The sequence below is a fragment of the Melospiza melodia genome, chromosome 1 (genome assembly GCF_035770615.1).
Source record: "Melospiza melodia melodia isolate bMelMel2 chromosome 1, bMelMel2.pri, whole genome shotgun sequence".
Taxonomy (NCBI): domain Eukaryota; kingdom Metazoa; phylum Chordata; class Aves; order Passeriformes; family Passerellidae; genus Melospiza; species Melospiza melodia.
The window spans coordinates 155,504,563-155,526,745 of NC_086194.1; the positions used below are offsets into that span (position 1 = coordinate 155,504,563).

Genomic DNA, 22,183 nt, shown 5'->3' on the forward strand with positions numbered 1-22,183 from the left:
TTCCTTGCAAAACCACATATAGTATCCTAATGCTGCCATAAACTGCCTTCTAAACAACTTTTCATCCTTCTCTTGGACATGTGCTCCTTATTTGTTTGTCACTACCTTGAAGAGCAAAACAAACTTTGTGTATATCAGCACTGATTTTTCATACGCAGGGTTATCTCTTGAAAAAAAAAAAAAAAAAAAGACATATTTGAAGTTTACACACACCATTAAAATACACAACTTGAGTACTGCAGTGAGACATGTGCAAGCAGGATCATGGAGCTTAGTGGAACCATTTAAGTAGAGAAGCTGTAGATGGGTGTTTATTTGCAGGATTGAAGTTTCCAGAAATCTGACAAGAAAAACGCAGAAGCAATTTCCATTATAGCTATTTTTTTAATGTGATTCTTAGGAATACTTGTCTCATACACAAAAAGTAAGGTACATAAGAATAAGAAACGCGTAAACTCTGAAAGAAGAGTCTTCAAGTTTTTAATGCTACTTCAGAACAGTCTAGAGAAAAGGCAGGAAAGAATTACCTGTTTTTCACAGACAAAAATATTTCACATTTTTCTCAGAAAAACAATTAGTCAAAATTATTTGCTGGCTTTACTACAGACAATGCCTTGTGTGTTCACAGTGGCCAGGTTTTTTGACATTTTGTGCTGCTTTTTCCATGAGGAGTCAAAAAAAAGTTCTCAAATGAAGTCACACTGCAATCGCATGGAATTTAGAGCAGATTTGTCATAAACATTGATGATAAAATGATAATTCAAGTTCTGCATTAAACTGAGATCCTTAAATAAAATGTATGTTTGGATATACAAATAGCCAAATGCAAGAAAAACATTGATCTGTTGGAATGAGTCCAGATGAAGCCACTGAATTAATCCCAGGGCTGGAGCACCTCTCCTGTGAAGACAGGCTGGGGAAGTTGGGACTGTTCAGCCTGGAGGAGAGAAGGCACGGGGAGAACTCAGCACCTTCCAGTACCTAAAGGAGAGCCTCCATAAGGCAGCACAGGGAATTTTTACAAGGGATGCAGAGATAGAACAAGGGGGAATGATTTTAAACTGAAAAAGGACACATTTAAGTTGGATATTAGGAAGAAATTCCTTACTATAAGGGGGGTAAGGCACTGGAACATATAGCCCAGAGAGGCTGTGGACTCTGAATCCATGAAGGTGTTCAAGGCCAGGCTGGATGGGGCTCTGAGCAACCTGATCTAGTGGAAGGTGTCTCTACCCATGGTAGGAGAGTTGGAACTGAATAATATTTAAGGTCCCTTCCAACCCAAATCATTCAATGATTCTATGATATATCCATCTAAACCTCATTAAGACATTAACCCACCTCATCTTGGCAATTGTTTGGTGAGTGTATGACTTTGTTCTTTCACCTGTATCTAACTCATACTGGAATATATAATGCCATGAACATAGAACCCCAAAGAGTATCCTACAATGAGCTGCATTTCATAAAATATAGCTTTGTATTCCACTAACAGCAAATGCTGACTGTGTAAAATAGTCATTGCTTTAAAGACTTAGGCATGACATAAAATCTAATCATCAATTGTTTGAGGCTCTTTTCACACACAGAGGCATCGTGTGAACATTAGTTTAATTAAAGATGTAAGTGAATTTAAGCTTATCAGACAAGATATTTCTAGGTATATTCATTTATTAGGGAAGCAGATATAAGAACAATTTTTCAGGAAAAGTGACTAGTACTGCAGCATATATTATGGCACAGCAGAGAACTTATAATTTTTCTTTCACAGAGCATTCAGGGTTGACAATATTTGAAGTCAAATATGCCAGTAGTGTCACAAAGAATGGGAACATATTCAGAAATACTATTAGGGATACATAGCTACTTAGCTAATCTTGAAAAATGATGGTAAGTAGTTTGACAAGTAAACCAAAATTCTAGCTGTCTCAGATTACACTGATGCACAGAAAATGATCTGGCGCTGATTTAGTGGCCCTAATGCTTTATGTGGAATCCCTGCTTTGTCCATAAAATATTGCTAGTTATGGCCAAAACCAGTTCTTAATAATGTCAACACTCCTAAGATGTTTTTTTTCTTTTCCTTTTCCAGTCTAAAAATAATTAACAGACAGTATTTCCCATTATTGCTTTGATTACATACATATTCCTGACCAGGCACACTAGCTGGTGAACTAAATCTATAACTAACAGCTATACACAACACAAACCACAAGCAAAATGATCAAAGTAGCTCTCCTGCAAATTTATGCAAGCTCTATTCTTTTCTGGTTTTTGTCCAGGCTGTAAAGTGCTAGTGTCAGCCCAAGACTTGAGCTCTTTTGCATAGCAGCCTTCAGTCAAACCCTTTGACTTGAGATGTAAAAGGCAGTCAACTTTACCTCCCTGAAACACACCCAAATTAGCCACACAGTGTGTTTCCAGCATTAAAAGTGCACAGCTTGAGTTAGGCAAGACCTCAGTCTCTCCTAATGCAGAGGCACAGCAACAGCAGAGCGTAGAGTCTATGGAAGGACAGTAGCAGATATTGAAAAGGTCTCTTAAGTGGACAATTCCAACTATATGTGTTTATTTACAATCTAACTTAACTACCTAAGTAAAAGATCAATCTCCCTAATTCCTGAGGAAAATGCACAAATCTTTCCCTTTTCAGGGATTCAAGACAATGTCATTGCTCTGAATTGTTCCGAGGAAGTGTCTCTCTTTCATCGCTGTTCACAGAGAAATTAAAACTAGGCAGCTGAAATTCTCAAGCAAACCCTCCAGGTCAGCAGTAAGTTTAGGGAAAAAAAATAATTTCACTTCGCTCATGGTGTACTTCTGCTGTTTGTAAGAAGTCTGCAAAATTATTTGGCAAATTTAAGACATCTATTTGCATCCCAATTATGTTTCTCTGCAGCATGCTGCCTGCCTGTTCTGGGCACAGACTTAGTGGATATCTGTAAGTCCCAGAAAATGGTCACTGTAAGTGTCTAGAACAAATCCACTCCTTTGGTATGCACTGCCCAATGCACAGTGAGACTGGCAAATCTTAAAAGGTGTCTCGTGGCTTTCAGCTGTGCGTTGGTCTGATGTGTCACGATCTCAGTGCTTGCTATGCAAAGGCAGTTTTGTGCCTCCAGGCAAGCTGTGAATGCACAGCCCAACTCATACATCAGACTTTCACTTTTACTTACTTTTTTAAGTAAAAGCTTTGTATTTCGCTCCACTGTGCCTGAGATTCTCAGACCCACAGGCACCTGATGAACACATCACTCGAGAAGAGGTACCAAGGAGGAAGCCATTAGTTTATGAAGGCTGCTGCTTTACTTTGCTTAAACCCATCCTGGCTGCATTCTGAGAGGAGTCAAACATGATAGTCCTGAAGCAATGCTTCCCTGGGCTGAAATGAATATGTGAATATCACCTTAAAAGTTGAGAGACACATGTACAAGGACTTGATTTACCTGCACTAACCAAAACCATGAAAGAAGTGTAGGTCGCTCTGAAATGGACTTTTCTGACAAAGAATTTTCTATTGACATAATATTACAAGGTATCTTATTTGGAGTGTTTCTGAATATTTTCATACCTAGGATTTTTTTAAAGGAAAAATCTAGTACTTTGGTTGCCTGAAGGATAAACATACTCTCTATGATGTGCAGAGGAAATAATCCCTTTCTTGTCTCATGACTGTTGTTTACTTCAACAGTAATTTTATAGCAGGCTGGTAAGCTGTGTAGTGAACAGTGAGTGTTTCCAGACACATGCTGGTAGGAAGCAGAGCTGCTAATACTGTTGAAATAGGAGTTGTTTTTTCTGGCTTTCCTCAAACAAAATTTACAATCTCATTTTCCCCCTTCTTAGGGAAGAAAAAAGCTGTTCTGTATTTCAACTGTGCAACTTCCATTTCAGATTAAAATAAAAACAAAAAATGCATAAATTGAGAAAACCTGATCCAAAGAGATAGAGAATATCACGTACCTTACCAATAGAAAGTTTCTTTTGAAGTAAAATCGCAGAAGAATACACTATGTTAACTAAATCTTAAGAAAGGGTAGAGAGATATAAAAACATTCACATTTTGGACATACAACACTGCAAAGAATGTGACCCCTAAATTCTTCTGAGGAGCTGCTTTCATTCTTTGTAGACATTCCCAGAATAAAGATTATATTGTCTTTCATGGTGGTTTGCAAACTTGGCACACAGAGCCATTGAGGGTGAGTGATTTGCTTAATTACTTTTTTTTCCTAAAGTACCACAGAAATATCGTTTTCTTTACTTTTATATTACCCAATTATACATGTTTCAAGCACCACAGCATGTTCAGTTATGGCAAATCAGTATATTAATATGCTTTACATAATTACGCTCAGTCAAACTAGAAGCATCATTTTATGCTTAAATCTGTAATTCTTCCAAAATGGACCTCAGTATTTTTCTTATTATTTGTTTATGCTACAGAAGTCTAAGAAAAAGCTGCCACTTATGCATACTTTGCTGGAAACATGCATATGTGATTTTTTTTTTATCCAAGTGAAAATATTATTGTGGGGCAATCCAGCAGTTCATTTTGCATCCCTAACAAGCAAAGATGTTAAGATGGAAGATATGCAATGAATTTTTTTAAGGACTCTGAATGAAAATGGCCAGTTCTGTTAACATCTAAAACTAGAAAATTATGGTAAAAGTGATCACTGTTACTGCATTTCCTTGTCCGCAACCAAATAAAAAAGGGACCTTGTAATGAAAAGCAGGTATCAATTGCTTGGTAAAGGCTTGTATTTTGGGTGAAAAACTTGAAAACACTTTCAAGTGATTTAAGAAAAAGCAAATTTCATTGGAATTGGTTGTTTTTGTGAGTTTATTTTCTCATATTTGCACAAAACAGACCTTGCAGCTGTATTATTACATGAACCTGTTATTATAGTGGAGTTCATACCTTATAAAGAGAGGAGTCTGAAACAGACCTCATGTCTGCAAGCAGACCAGGTGTCCTCAGGTTCAGAGCAGGCATGAGAAAAGGCACATGAGACTTTCTATTTCAAAACAAACTTATCTCCTAAAGTATTTCTTCTGTGTCTTAGTGCTGGGGATGGGGGGGTTGTTTGGGGTTTTTTAAATTATTATTTAAAATGCAATAAAATTCAACACACATATGGAATCATCATTGCTTCAGAAGCAGTAGTCACAGCTAAAGTAATAGAAAATACCACTTTATAATTAAGGAAAATGAAGCTCCATTCCTAATCATCAGCAAAGATGAAATCTGATTATCCAGAAACTTGGGAAGTCGCATTCTAATTAATAGCAGGCTTTTAAAAATATATCTAAACCAGTCAACTGTTTGCTCCGAAAAGAAGGAAATTATACCATTCTCACAACAATGATTTGAACTAGTTATTCCCCACTGCAGTGCTGCATTGCTTGAGGTTACCATGTTCTAGAAAGTGATTTAAACAAGAATTTTAGAGATGCCAAGGCACTTTTTTAAAGCATTCCGTCCAGGTCCTTTGCTCCTTTCATAAACTTGTAGTAGAAATACACAAGTTGAAGGCAAAAGGCTCTGTAGTGAAAAAGGCATGAAAGATTTTGTTAAGGTGGCAGAAGGAGTTGTGGAGATGAGCAGCTAGGAGATATTAACAGAGGAGTCAACCTTTCAGTGCTGAATTAGTGGTTTGGAGAAGCTGAATTAACACACAGCTTGTGGAAATATAAAACTTTTTAGGCATAACCTGCAGACTGAGCCAATGAAGGGTGCTCAGAAGCAGAGTGGGAGGAAGACCAGCACAACAAATGGAGTAAAAATGGACGCAAGAAGAATGGTATTGCATTTGTCATTCCCACCATAGGGCTTTACACTGGTGTCCTCACACTAAAGAAAGGGACCTTCAGGTGTTTGAGCACCTGTTATGCTGCTACAGAGAGATTCTGGGAAGTCTCCCACACTTTTACACTGCTTTTGACCATCTTCACTGGTAGCATTCCAACACTGTAATGTCCAGCTTGGCTATTTTGTACACAAATCTTCTTTAATGCTACCTAGAATTACTAGAGAACAGTAAATTATATGCATGCCCCATACATTCTTATTTTGCTCTGAGTTAAGATATTCAACTCAACCTGGCCTACGTAATTGTATAATTTATAAATTCACAACCCTTTATAAAATGCTGAAAGTCTTTTGGACTGAAAAGCATGACTGAAAGGCCCAACTCAGGTCAGGTCAGTTAAGCATATGCTCGACTTCAAACACATAACAAACATGCTGTTTGTATCCACAGGTACCTGAGGTGTTACTACTGGGCAGTTCGGAGCTTAATCACCATCGGTGGCCTTGCAGAGCCACAAACGCTGTTTGAGATCATTTTTCAGCTGCTGAATTATTTCATGGGTGTCTTTGTCTTCTCCAGCTTGATTGGTCAGGTACATAAAAAAATCAATAACAACTTAGATTCAAATTACTGTAATGTAGTGAAGATATATTCAATTTAATGGACTTAAGTTCTGAAAAAAAGTTTCATTTCTGTCCTCTATTTTAACATCAAACATTATTTTTATAATGTCAAACTTATTTAATGTCAAAATTTTTTAATGTTAAACTTATGTTTCTGATAAATACACATGTTCAATAAGTTCCCTATCTTGCAGCTCTTTTTCACACAAGCTGATTAAAAGCCAAGACTCTGCAGGACACAGATGACTCTTGAAACTATGTATAATTCCTTTTTTTTTTCCGTACTCACAGCCAAAGAGACAAATCCTTGACATTTGCATTATACTGTTAAATCTGAAATAAAAATTGTGATTGTTGAGGAAGTCATGCTCAGTACTACTACCAATAGGATTCTGTTAATGGAAATCCCATTATTTTTGTCAAACCAGCACTCTGATCTCTTCCACAAGTTACAATATATTTGTCATCCTGAAAATTAACTGGTTTTCATTTCTCTTGCCTCCCATTTGGCAGGAGGGAAATAAAAAAGCCAATAGCACAGCAAATCAGTTCTATTTCCAAATGAACATAATTGGAATATTTCTGGTTTGTAACTATTAAACTTGGTCTTTAGATCATGGGTTTTAAAACACATTGCCTACAGAAAAATAAATGCTGAGGTTTCTGAGTGACGCTGTGCATTATCAGTTTCTGTAGAAACCATTCCAGACTTTTTGATTTCTCCATGCCTGTTATAAAATTAATTATTAAAAAAAACCCCGAAATTAGAACTGAAATGTAATTCTTATTTTGAATACAGTATTTGAAAAGTTCAATCAAGCAGCTAGAGATTGCATATGCGTCTTGCTCTTCGGAACTGCAAGAAGGGGTCACTGTGACTGAAGAGACTCTTCCCTATAGGATTTAAAATTCCCCCATAAACCAGAATTACCAAAAATAAAACAGTACATACATATAAAATATTTCTTCTGGAAAACAACTGAATTCAAGTATATAGAATTAAGCTTTGGAGCTTGCATATTTATAACTTTTCCCTGAATTGTTGTAACTATCAATGAAGGCCTCATTTCCCCAAGAAGACTCTACAGATGACTTTTTGTGACCAGTGTAGTCATTTGTAGTCTCAAACTTTAAACCTTAACACACAAGCTGCTTCATTGCAGTTTGTTGGTTATAACTGCTGTTTACAAAGAACCCTTAAAATTATTGAGTTATTTGTGCTTTAGCACACTTGCCTAAAAATTCTTATTCCCATTACAATCAATTGCATCTCTGTAATAAAGAGCAAAATTGAGCCCATGGCACATTAATCCTTGGCAGCTGCCACATGAGGCCATTCCACTAAACTCACATCTGAATACTTATTCTTTTGAAGAAGGAACATCTATGAACATTAACACATCCACTTTCTAAAAACTGAATCACATTTGAGTTGAAATGTTAAATGATGTTCCTGTGCTAAAAACTTTAAGGTCACCTTTCAGCTCTCAGAGCTTAGGACTGATCTCAGCTGTTTAACAGTGGCACAATCTTAGTTTTAGTGGTGTCACATGATGCTATTACAGAAATTCAGCCCAGTTTTCTTTGCTTCTAAGTCGCATTGCATGCCAAATACAGAGTAGCTTTACTATGGATTTTTAAGAAAAGTATTATCTATCATTTTCATCCATGTCCAACACTGCAAGACAGAAGAATAAGCTAAAACCCAGAAACTATTCCTCTAAAATCATGTTACAATCAGACAATCAGATTAAATCTAATGTTTCTGAAAAAGCAGATGAAGCACCTATTCAAAACATGCAGCCAAATGCATAATTTTTTGAAAAAAGTATTATATTTCATAAGTTGCTGACAAAATAAAATCAAGGCTATTTTTTCTGAAAGGTGTGGTAACAACAATTGATGTTTGCAGATGAGAGACGTAATTGGAGCAGCAACAGCAGGGCAGAACTACTTTCGTTCCTGTGTGGACAACACTGTCTCCTATATGAACACCTATTCCATTCCAAAATTGGTGCAGAATCGTGTTCGAACGTGGTATGAATACACATGGGACTCTCAGGGAATGCTGGGTGAGGATTTCCAGTTACTTAGCATGTCTCAGTGGAGAGTGGTTGTACAGATACGGATACAGATACAGATACAGATACAGATACAGATACAGATACAGATACAGATACAGATACAGATACAGAGTGAAATTCTTATTTCTCCTTCTCTGAATTGCATGTGGGAAGTGAGAGCAGGCTGCTCAACTTACTTTGGAAAAGAAAGAAACTACAAAGAAATGAGATTCTTATTACTCTACAAACTCTGTTCATTAATACAATGTTTTGGTAATAATTTTAGACAAGATTTATTAAAAGCATATTAGCTTCTTCCTCACTTGAACTCATAAGTGTTAGAATAACTCCATTAAGTTATTTTTGCTCATTTTTGTGGACATTCCTTAATTTGCCTTTTTTTTTTTTTTCCCAGATGAATCAGAATTACTGGAGCAGATGCCAACCAAAATGCACTTAGCTGTAGCAATTGATGTGAACTTTGCCATTGTCAACAAAGTGGACTTATTCAAAGTAAGTAGTTTTACAAGAGAATGCAGAAATATGTGGTATTCCATACAGAAACTTTGTTTTGTGCATCTTGCAACTCTTAAGTACGTTTGTTAGTAGGCAAGGCAAAATAAGTCAAAGAAATATCTCAGGAATGGAGACGTCAGAACAAACCCAAGTGCCTGCATTTGGATTTCTTTTGTGTTGAGGCAGTGATCTTGAAAGAAACAAATGAGATTAGAACAAAGTCCTGTTATGACCACATCCTCTAGCTGATGGCATGGTCAGACTGTGAGTGAGTTCAGAGTACAATTCATCTCAATATCAGAGAATAATTTAATTTTTGACACAGTCACCTTGCTGTGGCCACCCAGGTCTGCCTCAGAGATCACCCACGCTCAGTGTTCTGGCAATGTAACTTTGGTGTACAGAAAGCTGCATCATAGTCAGTTTTTGTGCAAAGGAGCTTTCTCTTTACTTACCATGGTAGTTCAAAACTGGTATTCTGGAAAAAAAGCAAGGAGACCCTGAGTTTTTAGAAGTACACACAGAAAATTTTCTTATTAGGATATTTGTAAGAAATCACTTGATATACCTATATAAGAATTACATGGCTGTACATTTTTTCTACATCTGTTGAAGACATAGAATTCATAGATTCATATGAGCCTTTGGTAGAATTCATAGATTCATATAAGCATTTGACAGAATCTGTTGTTTTCCCCTGGACTGGTTTAAAAAAAATCCCATAACATCCCCATAAAAGATACATAAAGCTCTGCACATAACACTAAATGAGCTTCCTCAGAAAATCTTCACTTTATTAAAAAATGGAAATATGTCCAACCCATAGAGAACTTCATCAGTATTTGAAATAACAACTCTTTCAGTCCTTTCTCAGCTCTAGTAGCTGATCTTTATGATGTTTTGAGTTTGCATGCTAATTACGAAATCCCTGGGTTATTCCTGTATTGTTGGCTTTTGAGGCACTAATAATCACTTTTAATACTGAATTAGAAGAGTGATCAATTCTATTTTAACAGGGCTGTGATACCCAGATGATATATGACATGCTACTAAGGTTGAAATCCATTGTATATTTACCTGGTGACTTTGTCTGCAAAAAGGTGAGAATTCTTGTTTTATTCAGATAAGAATTATATTATGTGTTTTAGAAAAAGAGTTCAGATATCGGTCAACAATGTCCTTTAAATAAACTTAATCCTGACTGAATTAGAAAGCATAAAATTAATTAAGCTACTCTGTGTAATAACAACAAATATGCTCTCAAATTTCAATCTAGAACAAGACAATATGAATTTTATTATTTACATTACCAACCATGAAATTATAGTAATATGGGAAAGTATTTAATGTAAATATGGTTTATCTAATGATACCTCGTGAAATTTTAATATTTAAAATTGATCAAACATAATGTTTCTATACTTCTATGCATACAAACCCAGCCTACAGGTCTCAGTCTATGATGCTTTGCCTGTGCTTCATTGGTGTACTCAGACACACTTAGATAGGATTATTTAAGAATGTTAGAAAATACACTGCATCCCATAGAGCTCCTTCCAGCAGGATCTGCTCTGCCTTCACTCACAGCTCTGAGCCAGGTTTCCAGCTGAATGCTGTCACACTGTCGTCTCTTAGTAAATATTTCTATCTTGTCTCAGCTTTTTGGCTTAAACCTGGCCAGACAGATAGTTCACAGGTAAATATCTCAGCTTCTGACCAGGGAGCCCACGTCTCTTTCCAGGAGGCGTGTAAACAGAGACCAAAGTCAGATGCAAAAGCTTGGGGAAGATGAACAGTAATCTGTACTAGTACTGCTTTGGCAAGTGACCCACAGGTCCCACCACCTACACAAATGACCATCAGAACCCCTTAACTTGTCTTTAGCAGTTCTGGTCCAACTTTTCCACTAAGGTCCTGCTCCCTCACAGAGTTAAGCATACAATCCTGCCCCAGAACATGGGGCTAGCTCCACTGGCTCCACTGACTCCACTGTGCTGAAGTTAAACATTTGTGAATACACTGAAGGATCAAATGTGTCCCTTCAAAGACCAATCCCAGAATTGCTGTTGGCTAAGAAGGGTGGAAGAGCAGTTTGGTGTGTTTGCTTATACAGTGCACAGGATAAAAAGATCTTAGACTACAGCTGGGACTCTGACACAACGGAGGGAATAAAGGACAGCAACAGATTCAATGCCTTGATACTGCAGTCCGATGCAAACAGTTCTTAACAAGTTATGAGAAATTGAACTATCAACTTATTACAGCTTGATTCAGAGCTAAAAGGCCTCTCACTTGTATAAGTCTACTATACAAGTGACCAACAACCATAGCAATCTTATTAATGCTGCAACATGAAGTAGGGAATGTTGGAGCCACCTTCCCCCTGGATGTGTGTCAGTCTCACCCTATTCCCCAAGGAGATGCTGCATGCAAGCTTGGAGCACCAAGTGCAGAGACAGGAAGTGCAAGTCCCTTCATTTTCAGTCCTGGCTCTGTTGCTGCTGCTTTTTCACTTTTAAAACTAAATTGCTGCTTTGCCTCATAATAGTGGTACACCCTCTGCTCATGAGAGTGTAGAAAGATATTTAAAGAAGAACCTGTAATATAATTCTAATAACAAGAACCATTGCTAAAACATGGGCTCTTTATGTGTTATTATACCCAGGGAGAGATTGGCAGAGAGATGTACATCATCAAACAGGGTGAAGTTCAAGTCCTTGGAGGCCCTGATGGTACCAAAGTCCTGGTTACTCTAAGAGCAGGAGCTGTATTTGGGGAGATCAGGTAGGTCCTTCACAGTTTTGAATATTTGTTTTAGAGCTTGTCAAATAATCAGTGGTTATTTAACTTCTCTGTGGTAAGTGTGACAGTGGGGAGGCTAGAAAGTGGGTGGGATCAACAAAGAGGACACTGAGCAAGGAGATGCATGTAAGTGAAGGAAAATCTAAGTGAAGCACCAGTGATTAAAAGAGTAAGATCTGAGACCAGTGTTTTGATCAATGCACACAGGGATATAGAGATAAATTTCTTCTTTAGCATTTTAAAGATTTAACACATCTCTCTGTTATACTGTCTGCAATACAGGAGGACCAAATGTATTTTATTGTCTGTATAATAAGACTAGGTGCCATTAAATGACAGATGGCAAAGATAAAAATTAATCTCCAACAAAATAGATACAAAAATCTAAAATAGCAATTAAAACAGTTAATTTAAGAGCTGATTAAATTGCTGAAAATCAGACAACCCAAATTGAAAAAGTATTTATTTAAAAGCATACAAGACAACAAAAAAGGTGGATAGACCAGATTTTTTTGTCTGAATTTATCTGGATGAGATTTTTTTTTGCTGGTGGCTACAAATGGTTTTTATATTCTGCATGTACTTTCTATGCAAAATCCATTAACTCATATGTGCTAAGTTCCCCAGTTAGCCAATCAAGTGCTAATTTTTAGGCACTGCATCCCTCTGCTGGGGATGGCCCACGGAAAAGTAATAAAATAAATGTGCTGCTGCATGTGATAAAATGGATCCTTGGTTTCTTCCAGCTGCCTTTCTGTTATTGTTAATGCTCTTGCTGGTAGCTTTAATCTGCCTTTTGAAAAGCAATAATCAGCTCTGGTCCAGGTTTACATTTGTCCTCTAGTTGTGTCTCCCTTTGTAGTAGGGGAAACATTCCAGTTTATCCAGTGATGTGAGTACAGAACTTGCTCAGACCTCAAGTGGAAAACACCTGATATATCTCAGTTACAGAACTTGGTCATTAAGTGGGAAAGTGAAATTATATTAGTTCTTGGAGAAGGTTATATGGGAGGTATTTCTCTGTGTGACAATATAATTACCTGAGCAAAGCCTCCAAACAAAAGGCTGTATTGTAAGTTATGCAGAAAGATTGAGAATGAACTCATCAATAAGGGCTGACTAATGAAAAGACAGAAGAAAAGCTAAAGCAGCCCCCATATGTAACATACACATGGTTCTCAATTATTTATTAGTCTGGTATTTGAAGTGAGAACTTTGTATTTTAAACTGAGAAATTATAACTGTTGGTTTCAAAACAAGGAAGTGATTTTTACACTTTTGATCTAACACAGGTGAGCGCTTGTTTCCATGAGAGAACCACAGAACAACCTTTAAAGATTCATTTCCCTGTATGTGTTACTCTTTACATAATTGCCAATATGGCCAGCAAAACCCTCAGCAATGCTATAACACTACACTTCTAGTCTTGTTTTATTCATCACTGACCTACTGCAGCAGCAAACCCATTCAGACACGTGTAATTTGCATATAAAACATCAGGCAGTGGATAAACTCAAGGAGAAAAATCCATAGCAACTGGCAGACACGATGCACAAAGCTTATCAGTAGAGATATGCTCTTCCTAGTGGCAAGGTGCTAGAAAATAATGAGTTTGTATTGTGCCTTTCTATATAAATTTTTTCAAGGTCTTCTGAATAGAGAATACCACAGGCAAATGGAAAAGAATATTCTTTAATGGATTATGTACTACTTTTTCTAGGACATCCAAGTTTTCCTCTCACTTTATAATGGTTATAACCTGATATCAGGTTGATTTCCTTCTGATTTCCAATTCAAGATTTATTTGGAGAAATATGTCAGCTTCCTTCTGAATGGATTAGGCATATGATTTATATGCTTGCTATTTAATCTAACTCTGTTAAAAATGTATGTCAATGATGCTTAAAATTCTCCAGGAGCAAAGGAATTGAAGAAAATAAAAACTGTTTATTTCCAAAAATTCCCTGAATTATGCTAGAAAACCAATGTAAGAGTAACAAACAAACATGTCCCTTGACAATTTCATCCTTGAAAATTATTACAGAAAGGGATTAAATAATGGGAGTTCCAATTAACATTTTACCCTCATTGCTACATCTATACTTTCCTGTATAGATATCAGTTTGGGGACGTAAAATAATTTCAGAATCAGAAGCAAACAGATTGTGGTCTTAATGAGAGCCTGTCAGCAAAGACAATTCAGAACAAGAGAAATTCAGTTATACAAGCATTTCACTAGCCCAGAGAAAGTTGCACTTGAAGCCAGATGTCCTCATTCATCCATTTACTGGTATTTCCTATCAGAAAATGTTAATTCTGGAAAAATTAAAACATTTCTCAATTTTATGTAAATTTTTACAGGAAGATCTCTAAATGTTTGATCTCAGCATCAGCTTTCAGTTGTTTTGTAATTTTAAACTTTATATAAAAAATCCAAACTACAGGGACTATTTAGTTTTGTGAAAGATGATGTTTTCCAGTACTTTGGTCCAGGATTTCCCTCAAAGTAGTAGCTGCTATTTTTCATAGTCTCTGCCCTTTGGAGTTTGACATCCTTATCAGAAGCAAGATCCAGACTCATTTCCCTTTCCTGACTTACCAGTTCTCCTCATATGCACATAGGTGCCCAGCTGAGCCACCACAACCCTGCATGTTCAGCTGATAACACAAGCCATTCCCCAATTTCTATTAACAGTAGCTTCCCACAGAGATCAGCTACAAAAACAATAGGTAAGCTGAGTCATCACTGTGACAACTTTTTAGCTTGAAATTTAATTTGCTACCATAAGAATTCCAAGGTTGTCAACTTCTACTATTATTAGAGCATTTGACGCTCAAAACTGGAGTAAAAACTGTTAGGTAAAAAAAGCAAATTTTGTGGTTAATATAGATATTGCATTACCAAGAATGCCTGCAAGGCAAACGTATCTGTTTTAAAAATTTGGTCATGTAACTCTTCACACACTAACCACTAACCAAACCAGATTGAATGCTGAAGTACCATAACTTTGTCCTTAGTCAAAATGATTCTGTTTGAGCAAAGGCTGCCTTACTTGTAAAATTCACCTCACAACATCACCATAATGAAAAAGCTGATCTCTTTAGTCCCTGTCTACCTTGATAAAATGAGCTTTCTCTTAGGAAAGCCTAAAAATGATTGTTCAATGACTTGTTGAGAAGTGATTCATCAGAGCTCAAAAGGTATTTGCAATTTTCTTTAGCAGATTTTCCTATTGTGCAAAGAGTTTTATTCTATCTGAGGAATCATAGAGAATTGTTTAAAAAGAAGATGATAAACTGCATTTTCAGCTTCAGTCCATGTACTGATTGCTGTCTTGAATTGCAGAAAAACACACTGCGGGCATGTAAAACTAGCCTTGCACACACAGTTGCAGAGGTCTCCTACTATCCTTTATAAATTAAATATATTAACTACATGATTCAATACTTAGAAATATGCTTTATAAATATCTTTAATATTAAAACAAATATATATCTCCTTTATTATTACTTCAGATGGGTATTGATTCCTATTTGCTGGGGTTCAGAATATCTTTTTTTAATTACTTTTAAATTTAGATAATACTAAATGCTCTCTAAAAATATTAATTCACTGGGAAATCTTTAAAGGACAAATTTTGGGGTAGATCTTGAATAAAGTGATAGAGCAATTTTAATAGTAAGGACAGAATGCAAATTCTCTCACTTGCCAGCAGAGCTGACAAGTGAAGTCTATTCAATAGGTTGGTGCAGGATGAACAATTTATTTTTATTTGTACATCTAATTCTTTCTTATATGTCCCCCCTCCGGCCAACTGCTGCTAACCAAACAGGTCTAATGTCTTACCTTCAAAACAAAATAGCCTTCTTTTTCTGGCAGACACATTTGTAACTGTCAGCCTGAAAGATCTTCCTAAACTGCATTGTTCATTGCCAACATCTAACATGAGATGAGGTATGTGAGAAAACCGAAAACATGAGCCCCACAAAAGTTATTCACTCAGGAAAAAATCCTTGGGGGAGAATCATTTATTCACTGTAAATAATGCTGCTCTACTACTGGGGCAAGTAATTTTCACCAATAAAACTGAGGATATGCCAAGTTCACATAAGAACTAAAGAAAGTGCAGTCTGAACTGTGGGTATCTCTATTAGCAAAACTTGTCACAGTCCTTAGCAGCTACATATGCCTGACCTCCAGTGACAATTTGCCTTCCTGAGATGGAATTTCTAATCCCAACTGCACAGGGCCTTTACAGAGCACTGGACAGAACAGCCAGCTCCATGAGCTTTACAGTGACTTTAGAGGAGAAGCAGCAGCAGAGAGATTCCTCACTAGGGCAAGTAACACTGTGACTGATGGTGTTTATTTTCATTCCAGCCTGCTAGCTGCGGGTGGAGGAAATCGAAGGACTGCCAACGTGGTGGCTCATGGTTTTGCCAACCTTTTCATTCTGGACAAGAAAACACTCAATGAAATCTTGGTGAACTATCCTGACTCAGAAAAACTTCTCATGAAGAAAGCAAAGTATGTCCTAACAACAGTTTTTAAATCATACCATTTGGCTGCAAGGTGGACAGTCGTGACTTCTAGACGATTTGCATTCCTTTCTTGGAAAATAACAGTTGTAAACACATTTGGTGCTCGGGGTCAGATTTGCCTGGTAGTTTCTAGTTGAAAGCATGGTCTTGGAAGGAATCCCAAGGGTTGTGGAAATGTGGTAAGTAGAATGAAATCCTGAATGTGGTTGCCTTATGCATTATATTTAAGGTAACAATAAAAAAAATAGGAGACAAGGACACATATCAGTACTTCTTAAATTACCAAGAGAGAAACTGTAGGACAGATATTGGTTAAGGAAAAGGTTTTCAAAGATGCAACAAAACATTTGCAATTAATTCTACAGAGATATGCTTCAATGCATCCACAGATTTGTATGCATTTCCAAAACCTTAAGCAGCAGTTAGGAATGGATTGAAAGTAAGGCCTGACAAGATGGAACTACACAAATCAGATACCTGTGCATTTCATTGAAAAGCATTCCTGAATGGGATTTCCAACCAAGATTGCTTTTCACCTTCCTTTGGCTGTAGCTTGCTAGGATCACCATTTTCACAGCTTTGAAAGGGCAAAGTGTTGTCAGATTTTATCATAAAATTATGACAAAATGAGTACCTTGCTACCTTGTAAAAGATCCAAATATTTGAAACAGTTTGTCATTATTAGTATACTTCAGCACCCCTAGTGGTCTTTACTGTTGTCTCAAATTGCTATCAAAGGTTGGAAGGTTGGTCACACACTTGAAATTCCCCCAAAGACTAAATATAGCACAGGAGAGACATTTTGTTGTTTGGAAATGCTAGCAAATGGCTGCATTCATCCTGTTGTAACAGCCCAGGTAGTCAAATATCAGTATCTTGAGAATCACGATGCCCCTGAGGAACAAGGAAACCAGACACAGAATGGGCTGACTGCTCAATCGTCAAAACTAGCATTAACAGGTAGAAAAGGGGAACAAATGCATGGACCAATGATCCCCAGCATCAATCATTCCTGGCTTTTCTCCAGCTTCTATCTAAAAGTAGTATGACCTTGTTACTCCTGTCTCTGTCCCACACTGCCTCTTCTCTTTCTTGCCCACCCTAGGGATATTCTGCCCATCCATTAAATTCTGCTTCCTCCAGACAGTCTTTCTAAACTGTGGAGCTAATCATACACCTTTTATATCTGCACTCCCATTTGAGCTCAAAGACCTCTCTAGGTATCAGACTAAAAACAAGATATTCTGTTAGATTTTAAAGATATGCACTACCTGCCCTGTGCAGGAGGCCATGTTCCTTACCAGTCAAGGCATCCACAAATTCTGCCAAAACTAGACACAAAGATGAAGTTTGTACACTGTTTTCATAAAGATTGTGGTTATGGTCAGTTTTGGAATGAAGTTACCAGTTGCTCTGCCCTGGAAAGTTTTCATTAGAGTTCTTTTTGGCCATCTGACACCCTTAAAGGGATCCTTGAAATAAACTGAAAGGATTTATTCAAGTAAGAAATTTGTTCTATTATCACCTGCCCAATAACTCCTGTATTTTTTTTGCATAATAAAGCATGCAAGCTGCTAAAGCCTACCTTTTTATAATTTGTGACAACGAAAAAAAAAAAAAAAAGTAAAAAAAGTAAGTAAACCCTTCACTTCTGAAATTCCCAATGTACAAGATGCTGGAGAATATTACAGCATTATGGGATTTACTATACTTCAGACTGTGAATATAATCTTCATTCACAAAGAACCTTAAAGTTAGGCTTTTGCAAGGATAGAAAAGTGGCCTTGAAACCTGTACAGTAATCTAATAGAAACTGAAAGCATGGGAACCCTCTGCTTTTTACTGGTCCCATTTATCTTGGATTTTTAATCTAATCTTTACCCTCATTATTCATTCTCAGTTCTTGTCATTATGGCTGCAAATCGGTGCAGCTACGGAACGGTGTGAAAACCTAGTCTGCCACAAGGCTGGCAGTAGTGTTTGTATTGTCAGGGTGTCTTCTTCTACTGCAGAGGACCAAAACTAAGTACCACTGTCTGACCTGACCTATGAGAGATGAGCCACGCTGGAAGTTACTTTGGTAAAGTATTTCCTCCAAAAGTGCCGACTGGAGTCCTGGTGGAGCACCAAATGCTCTCTGGATTTGCATCCAGAAGGCCAGATAAGAGACTGCCATCTCAGGATGGGGCACCCATCTCCCCACACACCTCTTCTTTCCTTATCTTTCTCTTTGATCTCTTTTGTGACACCTTAATTTGAGCCAGCCCTTGTTTGTACTCCAGGATATAGGTAAGCAACTCCAGATTTGAACAGTTGCCTCCATCTCTACCAGAGCCTAGGGCAAAACCTTTACTGTTTCCCATTTTGCTCTTGTCACTTGACCTAGGAACCAAGAAAGAGCCATCAGATCTTCAATATCATAAATGTGGTATTTCAACTTTGCAGGAACTTCACTCAGTTTCACAGCACCATTGTGTATTCTTATCCACTTCTTTCTCCAGGGTGCTGCTGAAGCAGAAGGGGAAACCTCCCCCAGGACCACCAGTGCAACAGCCACGGGGCTTGGCCAGTCTCTTTGGGCAGAAACAGGAAACTCCAAAATTGTTTAAAGCAATGCTTGGAGGAAAAGGAAGAGAAGGCCTTGCTAAGCTGCTGCAGCTGAAGAAACAACAAGAAACTCAGGTAAAGCCACAGAAAACATTGTAGAATCTATGCAGAGGGCTTGGGCAAACAGAGTAGATGAAAATGCAGCCTTGCTGCAATCAACAGCAAAAACTCCCAGTAGCTGAGATATAATCACTTTTCCTAATCTCTGTAAACACTAATTCTGAAATTTGGCTCCATCTTTCTGAACCTGGACTTTATGCAGACCAGAGAAAACCAAAGCAAGGAAAAAAAGCAAGCAAACAAAAAATCCTCTAAGAAAGTAAGGATAAATGGATTTTACAAAGGTCTTAAGGGCATCTGATCTTCTAATTTTATGCAAACAACAGTAAATACAGGAATACCCAAACACAGTAATCTGATCCAGCTGACTCGGGCATATGGTGAACTTTCCAACTCAGTGTCAGATCTCTGGTAAAAATCCTGAAGACAAACTATTAAGTGTAGCCCACACAGCTAAAACTGATTACATCTCTAATATCTTGCACTTATAAGAAAACTATTGTTTTAACTGATGAAAAATAATTCCCACATAAGACCTTGTTCTGAGAAATGCTAATGTTAATAAGAACCTGCTCACTTCTACATATTTACCCAAAGGTGGTAGAATTATTTTTTTTATAGCTGAAATAGCTGTGGTTATATTTAAGTAAAATAAAGAACTTTGCACTTTGCTCGCATCAATGACAATAACAATATGATTGGAGCAGAAATACTGCTCATTTTAGTGTGTATTTGTGAACTTATTAGCAAATAGGCTTGGCCAAGGAATGGGGGCAGTGTGAAGTATGTTAAGGTTTACATAACACTCTTTCTTTCTTCACTAGTTTAAGGACATAAAGGAAGACGAGACCTAAGGAAGGGTTCTGTACCCCCAAACGGGTCTGTTTCATCCCCCTACATTAGTAAAAAGCAGATGTTTTTAATACCCACAAGTGTTTTCTAGGTTTTATACTGATATTCTGATTTGGAAATTGCATTTTTCATTTAGAAACCAATTTTCAGCATCTGAATAGAAGTTTACATGTGTTGCATACCATTAATAAAGTTGTCATGCTGTGCCTGTCCATGGCATGTGCAGAACAGAACTACTTCCTGAACTTCCTTTGCAGTATTGGAAAACATTAAACTTCTTGTTTCTAGGAAACGAAAGCTGAAACAGAGACCAAGCCTAAAGAAGAGGAGAAGAAACCTGTGGAGCCTGCAGCCCCCTCTGCACCCCCTGCTAAAAAGGAAAAGCCACAGGCAGATGCTAAGCCTGCGGTTATGCAGAGAACAACGAGTAAGGAGTCTCTGATCATTAGTATGACACCATCCCCCAGAGCAGGAGAAGGAGAGATCCTTAAAGTTGAAATTAAAGAGAAAGAAAAGAAATAGATGGTGCTGTGGGGTGTGGCCCCATCTATTTGTCTTGCTACATTCAGAGGCCTGGCTGGACTTTGCTTTTGGGTATAGAATACAAAAGTAGAGGCTACGTGTGAGAAAAATCTACTCCAGCTCCTCATCTTCCTGCCCTCCTCTCCTGGCACAACTGCACAAATTATTTATATTCTTAACCTTGACACTGAAGAAAGAACTTTTGGTGTATTAGAAATTACGGCTCAGATTGTATTTCACGACCACTTGTTTTATTCATGCTCTCCCTTTTCTCTTACTCTTTCTTGTTCCTACTTCTCTTCTTCCCTCTCCTTTTTATCCTTGCTTTCTTCCTGTTGTTCCTGTTGCTCAGTTTGCTCTTAGCTTTTGTGTGCATTCTTTTCTGTTTTCTCCTCTGCCTCCCCATAGTTATCCTTTTCCTTGCTACTGGCCTACTGTTACTAAGGTTCCTTATGTTTCTCTCTATCTTTCTCCCTCCTCCCCTTATACTTCTAATCGGTGACCTGGGTTTGTGACCAGCATGGCTCAGAGCAGACAGCAGCTGCTATGTGTATGTTTTACCTTGGGACAGAGGGCAACATAACAAAAGCATTGTCAAAAAACAAATCCCAAAATCTGCAATAGGGAAGCAGATTATATAATTGTTGCCAGCCCTCTGAAAGCATAAACATCTGCTCCAGCTGTCTTTGATTCTGACAAATTAACATGGGAAAGAGTTCACCCTCCAGATGTGACATATAATTTTGGGCTGCTGATTTACTTGCTTGATCTTGTTAAGGGGTTGGGCATGCTCCCTGTTATATCTCATCAAGTAAGCATTTGATAGAGCTGTCTGAAGAACCTTGGTATCTAAACCAGCTACTTCAAAAATAAAGGCTATTTTATAAAAAGCTGGATTTACACTTTCTGGCTCTGCATTGCAAAGTTGCAACCCATGCTCCAATTGTTCATCTCCATCATAAACTTAGACTAATTGTACAAAGAGAAACCTGTGTCTCCATGTCTTAGCTACACCACATTTGTGAACTACAGTAAATCCTTCATGAGTGCCACAGCTGGGGGATATAGCCTCCCGTGCAGGAGCTCCCACACTGCCAACCTTCTGCACTGACTCATCAGTCTCAGATGCAGTATTACACAAAAGCTTGAAGCTGTGTTTTAAGTTAAACTCCCAACTACATTCTTTTCTTCTATGGGTTTGTATCTCCTCTCTCTCCCAATCTCCTTTCAGATACCACTGGATGAACAGTTTTGTAAACAAAAAACATTATGCAGAGGCCAAGCCAAGAAGTGGAAAAGCAGGCTTCACAGCTCCTTGGCTGACCAGCACCAAGGCACCATGCCAAAATAAAACACTCACTTTGCAGGCTATATATGACCCTACAGGCTGTGCATTCTGTAGGCCTGTTCTTTAAAGCCTTTCAACTTCTGTAATCACAGGCAAAACTGGAAGCCTAACCAGAATCAGTGGGAAGTTTGTCCAAGTAAAAGCTGAATGAGTGAATTCCATGTGTTGCATATTCCGCAATCCTCTGACGAGACCCAAACCATAATGTCTTTCAAAAGAAATTTCTGCTGCATTAGCAGTGAGGTGAAGGTTCAACTGCTTTTTGGAAAGAACCATCTTTATTTGTATGCAGCTAGTTATTTGATATGTATGAAAAAATGACATCACAAAAGGGGGAGAAAATTTTAAATTGTTTCATAAAGAATTATTCATCTATTGCACATCCAGGACTGTCTCAATGAAATCTCAAGATTAGAAATACTGCTGAACTGT

General features: G+C 37.6%; 1 protein-coding gene across 1 annotated transcript in view; it reads left to right on the forward strand.

The window, feature by feature from the left end:
• CNGB3 (cyclic nucleotide gated channel subunit beta 3) overlaps positions 1-20,441 on the forward strand; it is a 59,295-nt gene extending 38,854 nt beyond the window's left edge. The window contains exons 11-18 of the mRNA XM_063178370.1: positions 6,267-6,408; positions 8,352-8,511; positions 8,918-9,015; positions 10,035-10,118; positions 11,684-11,802; positions 16,202-16,348; positions 18,864-19,044; positions 20,170-20,441. Of these exons, the coding sequence (XP_063034440.1) occupies positions 6,267-6,408; positions 8,352-8,511; positions 8,918-9,015; positions 10,035-10,118; positions 11,684-11,802; positions 16,202-16,348; positions 18,864-19,044; positions 20,170-20,403 (1,165 nt within the window). The 3' untranslated portion in view covers positions 20,404-20,441. The remainder of the gene's footprint in view (positions 1-6,266; positions 6,409-8,351; positions 8,512-8,917; positions 9,016-10,034; positions 10,119-11,683; positions 11,803-16,201; positions 16,349-18,863; positions 19,045-20,169) is intronic.
• Positions 20,442-22,183: the final 1,742 nt, after the last annotated feature.